We start from the raw sequence: 16291 nt of genomic DNA, 5'->3' as shown, positions 1-16291 counted from the left end.
CCATGTACATCATCTCAGTGGAGATGTACATGGGAGCTCTCTCAGTCAGGGCGCTCTATTCCTACAGTACACTTCATGGAAAATGATGAATGGAAATATTTTGGCATAGCCCTTCCCTGATCTTATGTTTTTCTGTTTCTCCTCCCTCTCCTTATACATTTCATGGTGTATTTGAATGACTCGTTGATTATAATATTCAAGTTTCCATGTTTATTCTAAGTTCCCAACAGCACGGTATAAGCCATTTTAAAAAATGTTTTTGGGATGATGGACGCCCTTTAAAAAAGATTATACAGCAATTCTGACCCAGAGCTTTATCGGGTCTAAGGGTACTTTCCCACAGTCAGTAAACACTGGGTTGGACGTTGCGTACATCCGTGGCGTCCAACCTGCAGCGACCAGATGTTACAGCATAGTGGAGGGGATTTCAAGAAATCCCATGTCCACTATGCGTGCTCCAACACCCGCGGCTCACCCGCGGAGACGGACATGCGGTGCGTCTTTCCAGACCGCAGCATGTGTATTTATCTTGCGGAGACGCTCAGTCTCCGCAAGATAAATATCACCCATACAATGTATGGGACGTGGTGATTCCGCACGGTTCAATGATTCCAATGGATGTTGGAGAAAAAAAACACAGAAATCCACAAAAGATGTTGCTGTTTTTCCACGGTTTATTGAGGTTGTGAGTAGTAGTAAGACTTCCAAAGAACGACCTGTCTGTGGGGAAGAAGGGATAATGGAGGCACAAAATTCAGCATATGGATATTCAATCCTCAAAGACAAATAATTTAAGGCAATCTGTCACCAAGTTTTTGTAATCTGAGAGCAGCATGATATAGGGGCAGAGACCCTGATTCCACCAATGTATGTATCACTTCCTGGGCGGCTTGGTGCAGCTTTGACAAAATCTCTGCTGCAGATCTAGCAGTACTCTGAATGCTAAGCTCTGTTAAACCCCGCCATCTCCACTGATTATTGGCTTTCTTTCAATGCATAGAGAAAATAAAAGTAACAGAAAGCAGCCAAGCAGGGGTGGGGTTGTAAAGTAGAAGGACTACATGGCACGAGACCACTAGTCCTCAAGTGATTCTCTCCTGTTGATAAAACACTGATTTTTATTGAAACTACATCAAACAGCTCAGTAATGGATACATCACTGGAATCAGGCTCTCAGCCCCTACTTCACACTGCTCCCAATGGCAAAAACCTGCTGACAGATTCTCTTTATTTTCTGCATTTTCTAAAATGTAGTGAAATATTTATGGAGAAGAGTTAGGGTTGTTATAGAAAAAGTGGTCCAACTCCATGATCAGGTTTATGGTCTTGAAATAAAATGCATAGTTGATGTTCATGTAGGTGACGTCTTGGTCCCAAATACTCATTGGCTCTGATCATACTGATGGTGTAGCTGCGGCTTCACGGTGGATGCGATTGAACATATGTCTTGGAGGTTGGTTTAGCGACCGTTTGGCGATCATTGTACTGCCATCGGTGCGAAGACGGCTGTGAGAGATTTGTCAGCAATGACAACCGCACTGTGGTGATTTTATAAAACATACATTGTAGCTGTGTCTGTGACCAAGACCCTGCCCAGCTGCCGCACACAGACCATGCAATAAAATAAGACATTTACCAGTAGGATAACTAATCGGGGATAAAACCAGAGCTGGCAAGTTGCATGATGCCCCTTCATTTTCAAAGATCATTAGTATATGTGAAAGTAAGAAACTTTGTAATGTATCTTATTGCAGAAATCTGCTTCTCTCTCCTCCTGGACTGATCTTTCATTCTCGTGTGTCTTCGGGGAGTACAAATGTTTCCATTTCTGAAATCCTGTTGGAGATGGCAGTTGGTGCTCATAAGGTTCTATGGAGAACTGTAACTAGTGTAACTGGAGAATATGGAGCCACACATCTGTCTGTAGCTCCCTCCTCCTCCTCCTTCACCATAGAATTTTATCAGCACCAGCTGTCATCTATCTTAGTCATGGCAAAATCTGTATTTGCTGAATTAACCCATAAATTCATCAGTCCAGGAGGAGAAAGAAGCAGATTTCTCAGATTCCATACATTACAAAGTTGTTTGTTTTTATGTGTACCATTGATTTTATGAAATAAAAATGTAAGCAGCTGCTCTTTAACCCTTTCCTGCCCTGGCCAAATTCTATTTATTTAATAGTTTTTTTTTCAAAAACCATATATATATATATATATATTTTTAAATGTGCCAGCATTTCCATATCAGGGCTTGTTATATTGCTGGATGGGTTGTAGTTTTGAATGACACTATTCACTTTACTATACAGTACACTATTCCAAATGCGGCGACTTGGTGAAACAAACCAAAACACAATTCCTACGTTGTTTTTTCTTTATTTACCGTATATCTTCAATATGTGTTCATTGTGTGGTAAGATATCCTGGCAACATGATTCTCCAAGTTAATACATTTATGATGATGATAAACTTTTTACGTTTTTTTTATTTTTAATTATTATTTCAATCTAAAGGATGAATCAAAAATAAAAAATTTTAGCTAAAAAATAAAATTGATTTGCGCCACCAATTTCTCAGTCCCATAACTTTTTTCCTTTTTCCGTTAATGGTTGCCTTAGTTCTTGTTGTGTGGTGAGATGACGTTATCCTAGATATCAACTTTAGACTCCAATTCTGGCATTTGTTTCATTTGCTTTACGGCTTTTATCTACGAGTCCAATAATTTTTTTTATGTTTTGATAGATTGGACCTTTACAGACGCACAGATGCCAAGTATATTTCTTTTTTTATTATTTATTCAATGGGAAATATGGGAGTGATTTACTTTTTTACTTTTTTGAAAAATATTTAAAACTTTGTTTTATATTTTTTACTTCTCCCTTCAGCAGTCCCCCAACTACTACAGAAACCCATCAGCACTCCCTTGAAGCGGCATGTTCCTGCAATCATGCGCTATAAATATCACTGGCAAAGGTTGACAATAGCACTTAAATGGAATCTGTCAGCAGAATTTTGCTATGTAATCTGAAGACAGCAGGAGATAGAGGCTGAGACACAGAATTCATGGATGTGTCATTAGTCAAACTGTGATGGATTTATCACTAAGATTAACATTGCCGGACTAGTCCAGCAACTAAGCACCTCATGGTCTATGGACTTTGTACAGAGAGCCTGCAGTGGGCGGGGTTAGCTGTGTTATGGGCGGGGACAGCTTCCTCAGCTCGGCTTCATCCTAAATCTAAAAGCTCTGATTGTGTGAGAACGGCTGCAACCAGTAATCTAAGTGATACATCGTTGGAGTCAGCTTCTCTTTGCCTACATTATGCTGCTCTCACAAGCGGTAGCAAAAACCTGCTGACAGATACCCTTTAAGGGACTAACCGCAGCAATCAGGAGTGAGCTAGTAGGAAATGGCCAACACATAGGGCCCAGATTCATCAAAGCTTTTACACCAGTATTCTAAAGATTAAAATTCCTAATTTGGGCACAACTAGAATTTTGCCACTTCTGGCGTTCCCATGCCGTTTTTGCCCAGTTTTGACAAAGTTGGAGATGCTGGGGTCGGTCAGGGCATGAACAATGCCGGTCATGATGAATCAGGCCAATTGCTTGTGGCGCAACTGCCAACATAGCTGAACCATAAGCAAACAGCTGGCCCAATATAACAATGTGAAACTCCCAGAACACTTTGTTCTTGGACTTTTATATTGCACAGTACATTGACTTCATCTTTGATTCATTTATTTTTTTTTTTAAAGCGGGTTAATCTAGCTCTGACCAAAATGGCAGTGTTCCTCTTTCCACTTTGGAGTCTTCCCATCTACATTTCTCATCCAACGACATGTTGAATATTCTGATTTTCTTAGGATATTGGTTTTTGTACTACATGTGATCAATGGCACAAAGGGTTTTTCTTGCTTTATCCATTTTGCAGAAATTCTTTCTACCTTTCATTTCATAAAACTAATGCTCAAGCAGTATTTATGTGTCTGTGAAGCAGCCTTTGTTGTCTACTGAAAGCCTTACTGCTGGGTATCCAGGATAAATGCATTCTGCTATAAAGTTTCATAGTACTTCAAGCCTGGAACCGTGGAGTACATGCTGATTATGTAATACCCATACGTGCACTTCAAGGGCTTCATACTAGAAATGCCAGATAATGCACTTCACAAAAGAATCATCTTCCCTCCCAGACAATTATACTGTAGAGGAACAAAGTTAGCCAGATTTACATGTCGTACTCGTAACTTTTTAGGATCCGCTTAGTATTAATATGCAGTTTTAAATGGAGTCTGTCAGCAAAAAACGACTGTTCAAACCAAGCATATTGTACTCGATGAACCTTTGATGTGGCTGAAAAATTCAGTGCGCCTCCCCATTTAATTACTTTCTATTTATTTCCACCACAATTATCAATGATGGAGCGGGGTCAGTGGAGATGGATCCAGGGGTGCACCTTGCGGATGTGCTGGGTTTGAATAGTCATTTTGCACTCCGCTATCTTACTTAGTGTATTCCTTTTATACTATTGTGCCCTAATTTCTTGATTGTTTTCATCTATCCCATAGCGCTTTTTTTTTTCTTATCAAACTTGTTCATTTAATAGCCTATTGATCAATGAAGTACAAATTGCAGGGAAGCTTGAATTTTTGTTTGTTTGTTTTTTGTATTGTAAGATCCTCATTTGGCATTTAGTTTAGTTGAATACTCTAGTTTTCAAAAGATGAAATTATTATGTATCCTAGTTAACTGTAAAAGATTTTCCAAATTATTAAAAAAAAAACTGCCCCAGCCACCAATACACATCAAATAAGAAAAAAAAAGTGTACTCGCCCTTTTCATTAATTTCTGTTCCAGTGCCGTGCCTCTGTTTCTGCCTACTGGTTCTCTTCTCACCTGCTGCAACGATCAAGGATGTGGTTCTGAAGCTTTTGTTTTTTGTTAAAAAAAAATCTTTATTTATACATGAAAACAGAAAAGAAAAACATCCGGAATCCTTTTTCAAGCTGGTGTTATAAAGTATTCTAATTTACTGAGATAATGACTTTTGGGTTTTCATTGGCTGTAAGCCATAATCATCAACATTAACAGAAATAAACACTTGAAATAGATCACTCTGTGTGTAATGACTCTATATAATATGAGTTTCACTTTTTGTATTGAAGAACTGAAACAAATGAACTTTTTGATGATATTCTAATTTGGTGAGAAGCACTTATCGCAGAGCATTATTGATCGATGCTTCATTAGCAGCGGATCCATTCATCATTTAGCTCTGCATTGACAGTGTATATATTGGTAATTAAGACTGGTCTAATGAAGCTAATTATTCTTCCGTTGTGTTTAGGCAAAAACAAAGTATACTAGTAAGTTGGTGACTATTTTCCGTAATATATATATTTTTTTCTAGAAAATAAATATATATATTATAAGAAAAGTGTTGGACATGTTGGAATTCAGCATGTTTAGTTAATGTTGTAAGGCTACAGTCACATGTCAATTTTCCATGGTTTGTGTGCGTGTGCGTAGGCTGTAATTTCCAGACCAGACAGTGGGTATCCCAACCAAAACTCAGCACCCTCATATATGCCTATGATTCCTCAGGTGGTCTGGAAATAACGGATTGTGATACAATGACATGTGAATGCAGCCTAAGGGCTCGTTCAGTTGTCTTTTTTTTTTTTTGCATACAAGTAGTATCCATGTTTTTCACTGATGGCACTTATACCTATAATAGTGTCTCATATATGCTGCCCTTGGAACGGGCAGCATGTACCACTTGTCAGGTGCACTTTAAAGTTTACTAAGGCCCCCATATACATTGGATGTAGTGTCGGCCAAATTATTGTTTGGGTGATGGCAATCTATCCCAATTGCCCCATATATAGAACCTCTCGGATTGGCTGAGAGCTCCTGTGTTCTGAGATAGCAGCTGGTAGACTCCTGGTAGAGGCTTATCTGTCAGAGGCCGTAAGACTTTGCTGTTGGAATTCCAGCATGCAGGATCCTTCTCCCCCAACATCTTCTGTTGCAGGATAGTCAGGCCACCATACACTTTAGACTATTGTCGGATTCTGCCAATGATGACCGGTTGGGCTAAATTTTGTCTATCGTGTATGAGTACATTTAGGCTAGGACTGTAGATTGGCGACTTGATGGCCGCAGTGTTAGGGCCCATTCACACATCTGTTTTTTTTTCACATACGAGAAAAAACCACTGATTATAATAAGACAAGAGTTTGAACATGGTGTTCTCCTTTTTTCCTGTATGTTGGAAAAACCTACCTTCTCCATTCTGACAGTCTGTAAAAATCGGACGGCATTCTGATGTCATCCGAGTGCGATCCTATATTTTTTCACAGACTCATTGACTTGTAGTGCCAATTTTATTCCAACCTTTGGATTAAAATTCGACATGTCTATGATTTTCTGCTGACTGCTCAGTCCGCGAAAACTCAAATTGCCCAAGTTTTTTTGGATGTACAACAGGCGAAAGGTTTCATGTTGTCTGGCCAAAGTTTCTATTATTATTATTATTTATTTATATAGCACTATTGATTCCATGGTGCTGTACATGAGAAGGGGTTACATACACATTACAGATCGCAAACTTACAATGACAGACTGATACAGAGGGGCGAGGACCTTGCCCTTGTGGACTTACATTCTGATCCAAGCCTTACAACATGACTGCTTATTCATGCTGCCTAAACCATATTGTCTTCTGAAATGCCGAGGGCTTTTCAGAATGAAACCTACACAATCAGTCTGATTCATGCAGCCTGTGGGTCGGGTGGCATGAATTAGCTAAAAGGTTCCCCTTAAGGTACCGTCACACTAAGCGACGCTGCAGCGATACCGACAACGATCCGGATCGCTGCAGCGTCGCTGTTTGGTCGCTGGAGAGCTGTCACACAGACCGCTCTCCAGCGACCAACGATGCCGGTAACCAGGGTAAACATCGGGTAACTAAGCGCAGGGCCGCGCTTAGTAACCCGATGTTTACCCTGGTTACCATCCTAAAAGTAAAAAAAACAAACAGTACATACTTACCTACAGCCGTCTGTCCTCCAGCGCTGTGCTCTGCACTCCTCCTGTACTGTCTGTGTGAGCACAGCGGCCGGAAAGCAGAGCGGTGACGTCACCGCTCTGCTTTCCGGCTGACCGACGCTCACAGCCAGTGCAGGAGGAGTGCAGAGCACAGCGCTGGAGGACAGACGGCTGTAGGTAAGTATGTACTGTTTGTTTTTTTTACTTTTAGGATGGTAACCAGGGTAAACATCGGGTTACTAAGCTCGGCCCTGCGCTTAGTTACCCGATGTTTACCCTGGTTACCAGTGAAGACATCGCTGAATCGGTGTTACACACGCCGATTCAGCGATGTCTACGGGGAGTCCAGCGACCAAATAAAGTTCTGGACTTTCTTCCCCGACCAGCGACAGCACAGCAGGGGCCTGATCGCTGCTGCCTGTCACACTGGACGATATCGCTAGCGAGGACGCTGCAACATCACGGATCGCTAGCGATATCGTCTAGTGTGACGGTACCTTTAGGCGAACTCCATGCGCCTGATGATAAAATTGTTGTGTCAAAGTCTATAGGGAAATGTGAAATGATAAAGTAGTTGAATATGGGAATTTAGTATCTTGTGAAGGGATGTGGCATTGAAATTCCTGATATTGGTGGAATTCTTCGTTCTGCCTCGTACCAGTGCTCGATGTAATGTTCTCATGCTGTCATGTAGACAGTGGCAGGTGTTTCTCAGTCTTACCATCAGATTATAGAAATGATAAGGAAACGCCCCTGAAGAAAGGGCTGTCACTTGTCAGACATGGTGCAGAGGAACACAAAAGCGGCACCTTTGCCTGCATTTCATGCATTTTGAAAAGTGAATAAATAACGACAAAGGCTTTAAGAGCCTCTTGCTGTGAGGAGGCCAAACGTAGCTCCTGGTCAATAATACAAACCCCTCTCCTTACACAAAGCCGTAGTGAATGCATGAATGACACTGACAACCCGAAATATTCTTCTGAATAGATTCTGTACATTCTTTCCCACAGAAGTCAACTAAAGGCTCTGTTGTCCTGGACTACGTATTCCGTCACCTAAACCTTGTGGAGATAGATTACTTTGGGCTACGGTACTGTGACAGAAACCATCAGACGGTGAGTAGAGACAGAGCACATTCTGTTTGTCCAACCATTGCATCTGTCTGTGACCTTTCATATTGATGTAGCTCAGCCGAGGAGGAAGAAAGCTATAGATGCAATCATGGTCACAAGATGTGAATAAGTAACAATGTACTAATAGCTAAGTATGTTTTCTGTTTTTTTTTTTTATTTTTTTATTTTTTTTTGTTTTAAACCTGATTTCCTATAACGATAGCATTTTCTATGTTACAATTAATAGTAATAACGGATAAAGAAATTAAACTCTGATGATGGAGACAGTGGTGGTGATGTCTGTAATAAATTGTAGAAAGTAACGGCTATACAAGCAAGTAAAATAAATTACAGACCCATTCAATCCACACAGTCAAAGAAATCAAACCATAGATGTCCGTAAATTAAGTTGTGTGTAATAATGAGAAACTACACAGAGAAAAAGTAGTTGGTGATGGCAGCTTCAAGACACCTCCTGTATGGAGAAACTAGTCACATGCATTGCTCAAGTGTGATTTTGGCCCATTCTTCCACTCTCCAAATCCTGAAGCTTCCGTGGGCTCCTTCTATGAACTCTGAGCTTTGGTTCCTTCTATACGTTTTCTATTGGATTCAGGTCAGGTGATTGCCTGGCTATTCTAGCAGCTTTATTTTACTTTTCCTTCATGAAGAGAAGTATATTCATGCCACTTACCACATAAATCTTCATCCAAGATTTCTGTTTATTCACATAAAGTGCATACAAGAAATGTACAGGAGACAATTGTGCAGTAGCAGCTTGTGGTAGATTATTTTCTCTCTCTGAAACCAATTACCGTATTTTTTGGGGATTATAAGATGCACTTTCTTTCCCCCAAATTTCGGAGGTAAATGGGGGGTGCGTCTTTTTATCCAAATGTAGCTTACCGACTGCTGTGGAGCGGGTTCACAGGAGGTAGGGCTGCTGCAGGAGGGTAGCAGCAACGTGAGGAGTGGAGCGATGCTGCGGTTCCCATACTGGGAGGAGACGATGTCCTGGTGGTTTGAGGCTGCAGGCCCTTGGATATCATAAAATGTTGGTGGTGATTTCCCTGCTGTGGGCTTTTGGAAAATGGCCACCAGAGGCAGCGCATGTGCAGATTTAGATCTGGTCTCCACAGCATCGCCCTACAACTGCTGCCACCTCAGACCTCCTGCCGCATCGACCCTGCCTCTAATGACCCAGCTCCACTGCAGTTGTCCACCCCAACCCCCCTGTAAGCTACCGTAAAATCTGGCTATATGACACATTTTTTTTTTTCTACTTTACTCCCCAAAATTTGGAATGCATTTTATAGTCCCCAAAATACAGTTTCCTTGCCTTCGCTGTGTGTGTGTGGATCATTGTCTTGCTGAAATGTCCACCCTCGTTTCATCTTCATCATCCTGGTAGATGGCAGACATGTCTCTGTACATTTCTCCATTCATATTGCTATAATTGTATGAAGTTTGCCAGTGCTGTATTCTGAAAACCAGCCCCACGCCCTGATGTTTCCACCTCCAAACTTCGCTGTTGGTATGGTGTGCTTTTTGGCCTCCATAAAAGGTGTGTATTATGGTATCCAAATATTTCAATTTTGGTCTCCTTGACCAGACCATATTTCACAAGCTTGTCTATATGTTGACCCCTTCATGACCATGGGATTTTTCATTTTTCCGTGTTCGTTTTTCACTCCCCTCCTTCCCAGAGCCATAACTTTTTTATTTTTCCGTCAATTTGGCCATGTGAGGGCTTATTTTTTGAGGGACGAGTTGTTCTTTTGAACGACATCATTGGTTTTAGCATGTCGTGTACTAGAAAACGGGAAAAAAATTCCAAGTGCGGTGAAATTGCAAAAAAAGTGCAATCCCACACTTGTTTTTTGTTTGGCTTTTTTGCTAGGTTCACTAAATGCTAAAACTGACTTGACATTATGATTCTCCAGGTCAGTACGAGTTCGTAGACACCTAACATGACTAGGTTATTTTTTAACTAAGTGGTGAAAAAAAATTCCAAACTTTGCTAAAAAAAAAAATTAAAAAAATTGCGCCATTTTCCGATACTCGTAGCGTCTCCATTTTTCGTGATCTGGGGTCGGTTGAGGGCTTTTTCTTTTTTGCGTGCCGAGATGACGTTTTTAATGATAGCATTTCGGTGCAGATACGTTCTTTTGATCGCCCGTTATTGCATTTTAATGCAATGTCGCGGCGACCAAAAAAACGTAATTCTGGTGTTTCGAATTTTTTTCCTGCTACGCTGTTTAGCGATCAGGTTAATGCTTTTTTTTAATTGATAGATCGGGCGATTCTGAGCGCGGCGATACCAAATATGTGTAGATTTGATTTTTTTTTATTGCTTTATTTTGATTGGGGCGAAAGGGGGGTGATTTAAACTTTTATATTTTTTTTATTTTTTTCACATTTTTTTTAACTTTTTTTTTAAAACTTTTGCCATGCTTCAATAGCCTCCATGGGAGGCTAGAAGCAGGCATAGCACGATCGCCTCTGCTACATAGCAGCGATCTGCTGATCGCTGCTATGTAGCAGAAATGGAGGTGTGCTGTGAGCGCCGACCACAGGGTGGCGCTCACAGCCACCGGTCATCAGTAACCATAGAGGTCTCTAGGACCTCTATGGTTACCATCCAGATGCATCGCCGACCCCCTATCATGTGACGGGGGTCGGCGATGACGTCATTTCCGGCCGCCCGGCCGGAAGCGGTAGTTAAATGCCGCTGTCTGCGTTTGACAGCGGCATTTAACTAGTTAATAGGTGCGGGCAGATCGCGATTCTGCCCGCGCCTATTACGGGCACATGTCAGCTGTTCAAAACAGCTGACATGTCCCGGCTTTGGTGCGGGCTTACCGCGGAGCCCTGCATCAAAGCAGGGGATCTGACCTTGGACGTACTATCCCGTCCAAGGTCAGATAGGGGTTAAGCAAACTTTAAACATGCTTGAACATGTCTCTTGTTCAGGCTTGGTGAGCGTTCATACAGGCCATGGAAGTTGAGTGCATTACTTTACAGTTTTCTTTGAAACAATTGTACCAACTGATTCCAGGTCTTTCTATAGCTCTCCACAGGTGGTCCTTGGCTCTTGGACAACTCTAATGAGAATTCTTTTCACTCCTCTGTCTGAAATTTTATGAGGAGCACATGGTTATAGCCAGTTTATGGTGAAATGATGTTCTTTGCTCTTCCAGATTATGGCCCCAACAGTGCTCACTGGAACCTTCAGTAATATAGAAATTCTTCTGTAACAATGCCATCAGTATGTTTTGCAACAATAAGGTTGCAAAGGTCTTGAAACATCTCACTGGTTTGTGGTGTGGCACCTTGGTAATCATACACCTTTTTATAGACCATTAGTTCAACCAGCTCACGTTATTTTTCACCAAGTGGCAGGATTGCTTTCACATTACTGATAGCTTTCAGCTAGAAACTTTCCATGGCTTTTTGAACCTCTTTCTTCATGTGTTCAATATTTTTTTTTTCTGTGTAATTTCTCATAATTACAAATAATTTATGGACATTTTAGAGTTTGTCATTTATCTGGGTTGATTGGATGGGTTGTTGCTTGAGAATTTTAATGTCAATTGCACCTTTAGAAATATATTTACTTAGAAAATTGGTAATATGTTCAATACTTATTTCACCCACTATCTATGTGTGTATATAATATTCCAGTTGTGTGAAAGTGTTTTCCCCCTTCCTGATTTTCTATTCTTTTGCATATTTGTCAAACTTAAATGTTTCAGATCACCAAAGATATATATCTTTGTACTGTGTTAGCCAGTAGATGGAAAAAATATTTTTAGAATTGAGAGTCCTCACTGGTTGATACCTTTTAAATGGCTAACTGAAAATTGCATTCTTCAGATTTTGTATGAGTCTATGCCTGATGAAGAGACCTGTATAGTCTCGAAAGCTTGCAATTTGTTACCATCTTTTCAGTTAGCCATTAAAAGGTATCAACCACTAAGGACTCTCAGTTCTAAATATTTTTCAGATCACCAAACAAATTTAATATTAGACAAAGGTAACACAAGAAAATAGAAAATGCATTTTTTAAATGGAGGCCTTAAATAAGGGAAAAAGAAATCCAAACCTACAGGGTTCTGTGTGAAAAAAGTGATTGCCACTAAACCTAATAACTAGTTGGGCCACCCTTAGCATCAACAACTGCAATGTAGCATTTGTTATAACTGGCAATGAGTCTTTTACAGCGCTCTGGAGGAATTTTGTCTCACTCATCTTTGCAGAATTGTTATATTTCAGCCACATTGGAGGGTTTCCGAGCATGAACCACCTTTCTAAGGTCATGTCACAGTATCTCAATCGGGTTAAGGTCAGGACTTTGACTAGGCTGCTCTAAAGTTTTAATTTTGTTTTTCTGAAGCCATTGAGGTGGACTTGCTGGTATCTTTTGTATCCTTGTCCTGCTGCATAACCAAAGTGCGCTTCAGCTTGAGGTCATGAAGAGATGGCTGGACATTTTTCTTCAGGATTTTTTGGTAGAAAGCTGAATTCACGGTTCCATTTACCACCGGATGTTTTCCAGGTCCTGAAGCAGCAAAATGGCTCCCATCCATCACATTATCACCACCATATTTTACTGTTGGTATGATTTTCCTTTTCTGAAATGCATTATTGCGCATGCTCCCGCGCACTATGTCCCGGAAGTATTTAGCTGTGTTGTGGGACATAGTGCGCGGGCGTATGCGCAGTAATGCTTTTTGGCTTTGCCCGCAGTTGGACAAAGCATACTGCGCGTGCGCGACCGAAGATTGCATTGCGCACACGCCAACTATGGAGCACACGTACTCTAATTCACTAACATATTGCGGACAACTGGGTTAGACGAGGTGGAGAAATGAAGATGAAACACCGCCCATCGAACCGGTAAAAAGTTATTTAAATATCCCGCCAATTTGAGGTGACAGGTTCCCTTTAACTGACGAAAGTGAGGCCTGCATTCCTTTGGATGTTGTTGTGTGGTCTTTTGCGACATTTTGGATGAGTCGTTGCTGCGCACGAGGAGTAATTTTGTTTGGCTGGCCACTTCTGGGAAGGTTCACCACTGTTCCATGTTTTCACCATTTGTGGATAATGACGCTCACTGTGGTTCGCTGGAGTCCCAAACCTTGAGAAATGGCTTTATAACCTTTTCCAGACACTTAGATCTCAATTACTTTGTTTCTCATTTGTTCCAGAATTTCTTAGGATTGCATCATGATGTCTAGCTTTTGAGGAGCTTTTGGTCTACGTCACTTTGTCAGACAGCTCCTATTTAAGTGAACTGTTGTGACAGTAATCAGGACTGGGTGTAACTAGGGAATTTGTACTCAAAAAATGTGAAAAAACGTTAATTTATGTTTTATAGGGAAATTCACTTTTTCACACAGCACCCTGTAGGTTTGGATTTCTTTTTCCCTTAATAAAGACCTTCATTTAAAAACTTCATTTTGTATTTTATTGTATCGTTGTCTAATATTTAAATTTGTTTGGTGATTCGAAAACCTTTAAGTGTGACAAACATGCAAAAGAATAGTAAATCAGCAAGGGGCAAACACTTGTTCACACAACTGTGTATGTATGTATATATAATATATATACATAATTTGTATACTTATTTGCTTCTATCCTGTTTAGTCATTACTGAGTTTTCTTGATCTTCTATATTAGTAGTCAATAACAATAATTGGTAACAAGGATCACCTGAGTTGCCACCTAGTATCTTCTGCTATGTAATGACTGCCAGTAGTGGTCTTCATGTTGCACATGTAGACAAAAATAACTTTAAAACTGGTTTACTCTAGACATAGCAGTCCATATTTATTTTTTTCTTCGAAGTCTACCATGAAACTGCTGCAAAATTCAGTGATTTTTTTTTTTTGGAAAGCTCCAAGTTTTGCCTTGCATTTGCGGTTGTAAATCTCAATATGTCCACTATGTCTAAGTATATTTTAAGGTGCATTGAGAACAATGTTTTAGACTTCGCCATGTCATACAGAGGTTGGAGGGTAGTCTAGATGGTTAATAATCTGTGCTGTATTGAGCTACATAGTTTTATGGTGACCTGGACATTCTCATGACATTCTCCCCGTTTGGACTTCTTCAGGTTTAATATTTTATTTACACTCTCTTACAACATGTGGTGGTCACTAGGCCCTTTGGCTGAAACATTTCCAACCTTTGGCTATGGACTCTTGGGTGTCTGCCTAAACTTTCTGACCCTCCTTTTTTTCCTTTTAAGTGTGGAATTTAGAAAGTATTCTCATTTGTCACTGTTGCAAATGGAACTTAAACACATTCTTCCATTCTTCCTTCTCTCTTGTACTTGGATCTGGTTTTGTTTTTGCCTGAAGGGGTTGCCGCCTTTCAGATAATGTTCCTGCCCCTTCAGAGCCGCTGAACTTGCTGAGTAGCCACCGTGCTGTCAGTGTGACACCCGTGCTGCAGCCAGGGCGAGACACCAGAAGCAGCATTATTAGCAGTGCCAGATGGACCCGGGGAGGGTGAATCAGGTGAAGTTTATTTTTTTTAGCAAACTGCAGCCAAGGCCTTATAGTAGACCTCTTGAAGATAGTATTAAGTCAGCCTTAGGAGGTTTTCACTATGTGTTTGCCTTCAGTAATCATTTAAGATTTCCTTACATTTAACCTCCTTCAATTGCAGTTATATAGACCTTTGCACATAGGTTTTCATTATTAAAAACCATATACAGGGCCTTAAGTGTTTTTTTTTTGTTTGTTTGTTTTCTTTTTACTGGATACCGTTATAATGCAGCAAACTGCTTTTCCATATTGAGGATAAAATTACCAGTGCAATGAGTCTTTTAGCCTCCTTTGGGTGGAGAGGGTTACGGAGGCCAATATGGCCAACAGACAATAGAGAGTTAAATCTTTCCCTGTCATGTCTTCTGTTTTCGTGACACATGTTGCTTTTTCTGGTGCCAGCTCCATGTTTCAGTGTTTTTCAAGCGCTTAAAAACTAAAATCAGACTCAAATATTGACACTTACAAGTAGTTTTCTCTGGCATTTTCTGTAGGTGAAATTAGGTATGCACAATGCACCAGAATGCATTGCAAAAAGTGTCCTAGTACATATTGTGCACACAATTTATCTTTTGTTGCATCCATCTTCCTTGCCAATTTTGAAAGGTTTCTAAATAAATAAAGGCGAGATAGCTAAGATGGCTTGTGAAATTCTGCAAATTCATGGCCATTGTGCATTGTTTTGGGGCAAAAAATATTTGTGTGAAGTACAACGTATCAGACATGTAAGAACAGAACGGTAACCGTTTTGTTACACTACTCTGCTCAAGAGGGGCGTGGCTTAGGCACAGGTGATGTAGGTCGCAAAACGTGCGAGCTCCTGAGGTAACCCTCTAACGCAACATATAACGCCATCTTTTTTGAAATTTTTTTACTTCCATTCATATTTACTTTTATTCTGAAATTTATTCTGCACATTTTGAGACATTTTTCGCCTTAATTGGATAACCTAGGATTGTTTATCCTGTTTTGAAGATGACAGACTTAAAATGGCGTCATCAAACGGCTTGTTCCTGTGAGTGACTAATTTTCTGAGGTAAAATAAACTACAGGACTACAATTTTTCTTTTCAAACATTGTGTTTTTTATTTAGATTTGTGTGGATTTATGACATTTTTAAAACAATTCTTGCTTTGTGTTTTTTTTTTCTAGTGTACCTGTTTTACCTGGTGTCTGTGAGGTTGCTATGGTTACCTCAGTAACCTCTATTGCTCTGCTGAAGACATTGTGTTAATTTCTATTAATAACACCACTGGAGGGTTTTTTTGGGGTTGCCCCTGGCCATCTGGGGGGGAAGGGGGGGGCTTGAGGGCCCTGTCACGGCCTGTCATAAGTGCTGGTGGTCCGGCATTTTTCTGTCAGTGACACCACCGCTAATCGGGCGGTGTGACAGACTACCAAGAAACCCCTCCCTCGATCTTCCTTAGGTGTGCCCCCACCCAACGGGGGTTTTTCACCTCCCTTTGACTACGTTTGGACCTGGCACACAGGGTGTGAAGATTCTGTCAGGGACCGCTCCAGGCGCCATCTTCCTCCATCTCAGTGACGTCACCATTAATCTGGCGGTGTCACAAAC

General features: G+C 40.7%; 1 protein-coding gene across 3 annotated transcripts in view; it reads left to right on the top strand.

The window, feature by feature from the left end:
• Window positions 1–16291, top strand: part of EPB41L4A (erythrocyte membrane protein band 4.1 like 4A) — a 466075-nt gene that overhangs the window by 134395 nt on the left and 315389 nt on the right. The window contains exon 2 of one of the 3 annotated variants that reach the window (XM_069752770.1): window positions 8060–8164. The exons of 1 other annotated variant lie outside the window; for it this stretch is intronic. In XM_069752770.1, the coding sequence (XP_069608871.1) occupies window positions 8060–8164 (105 nt within the window). Of the gene's footprint in view, window positions 1–8059; window positions 8165–14634; window positions 14686–16291 lie in introns of those variants that run through there. One more of the 3 variants, XM_069752789.1, reaches the window with a different exon arrangement.

This window comes from Ranitomeya imitator, chromosome 1 (assembly GCF_032444005.1).
Source record: "Ranitomeya imitator isolate aRanImi1 chromosome 1, aRanImi1.pri, whole genome shotgun sequence".
NCBI lineage: Eukaryota > Metazoa > Chordata > Amphibia > Anura > Dendrobatidae > Ranitomeya > Ranitomeya imitator.
Note: the sequence above shows the minus strand (reverse complement) of the source record. Positions and strands in the feature narration are given on the sequence as shown.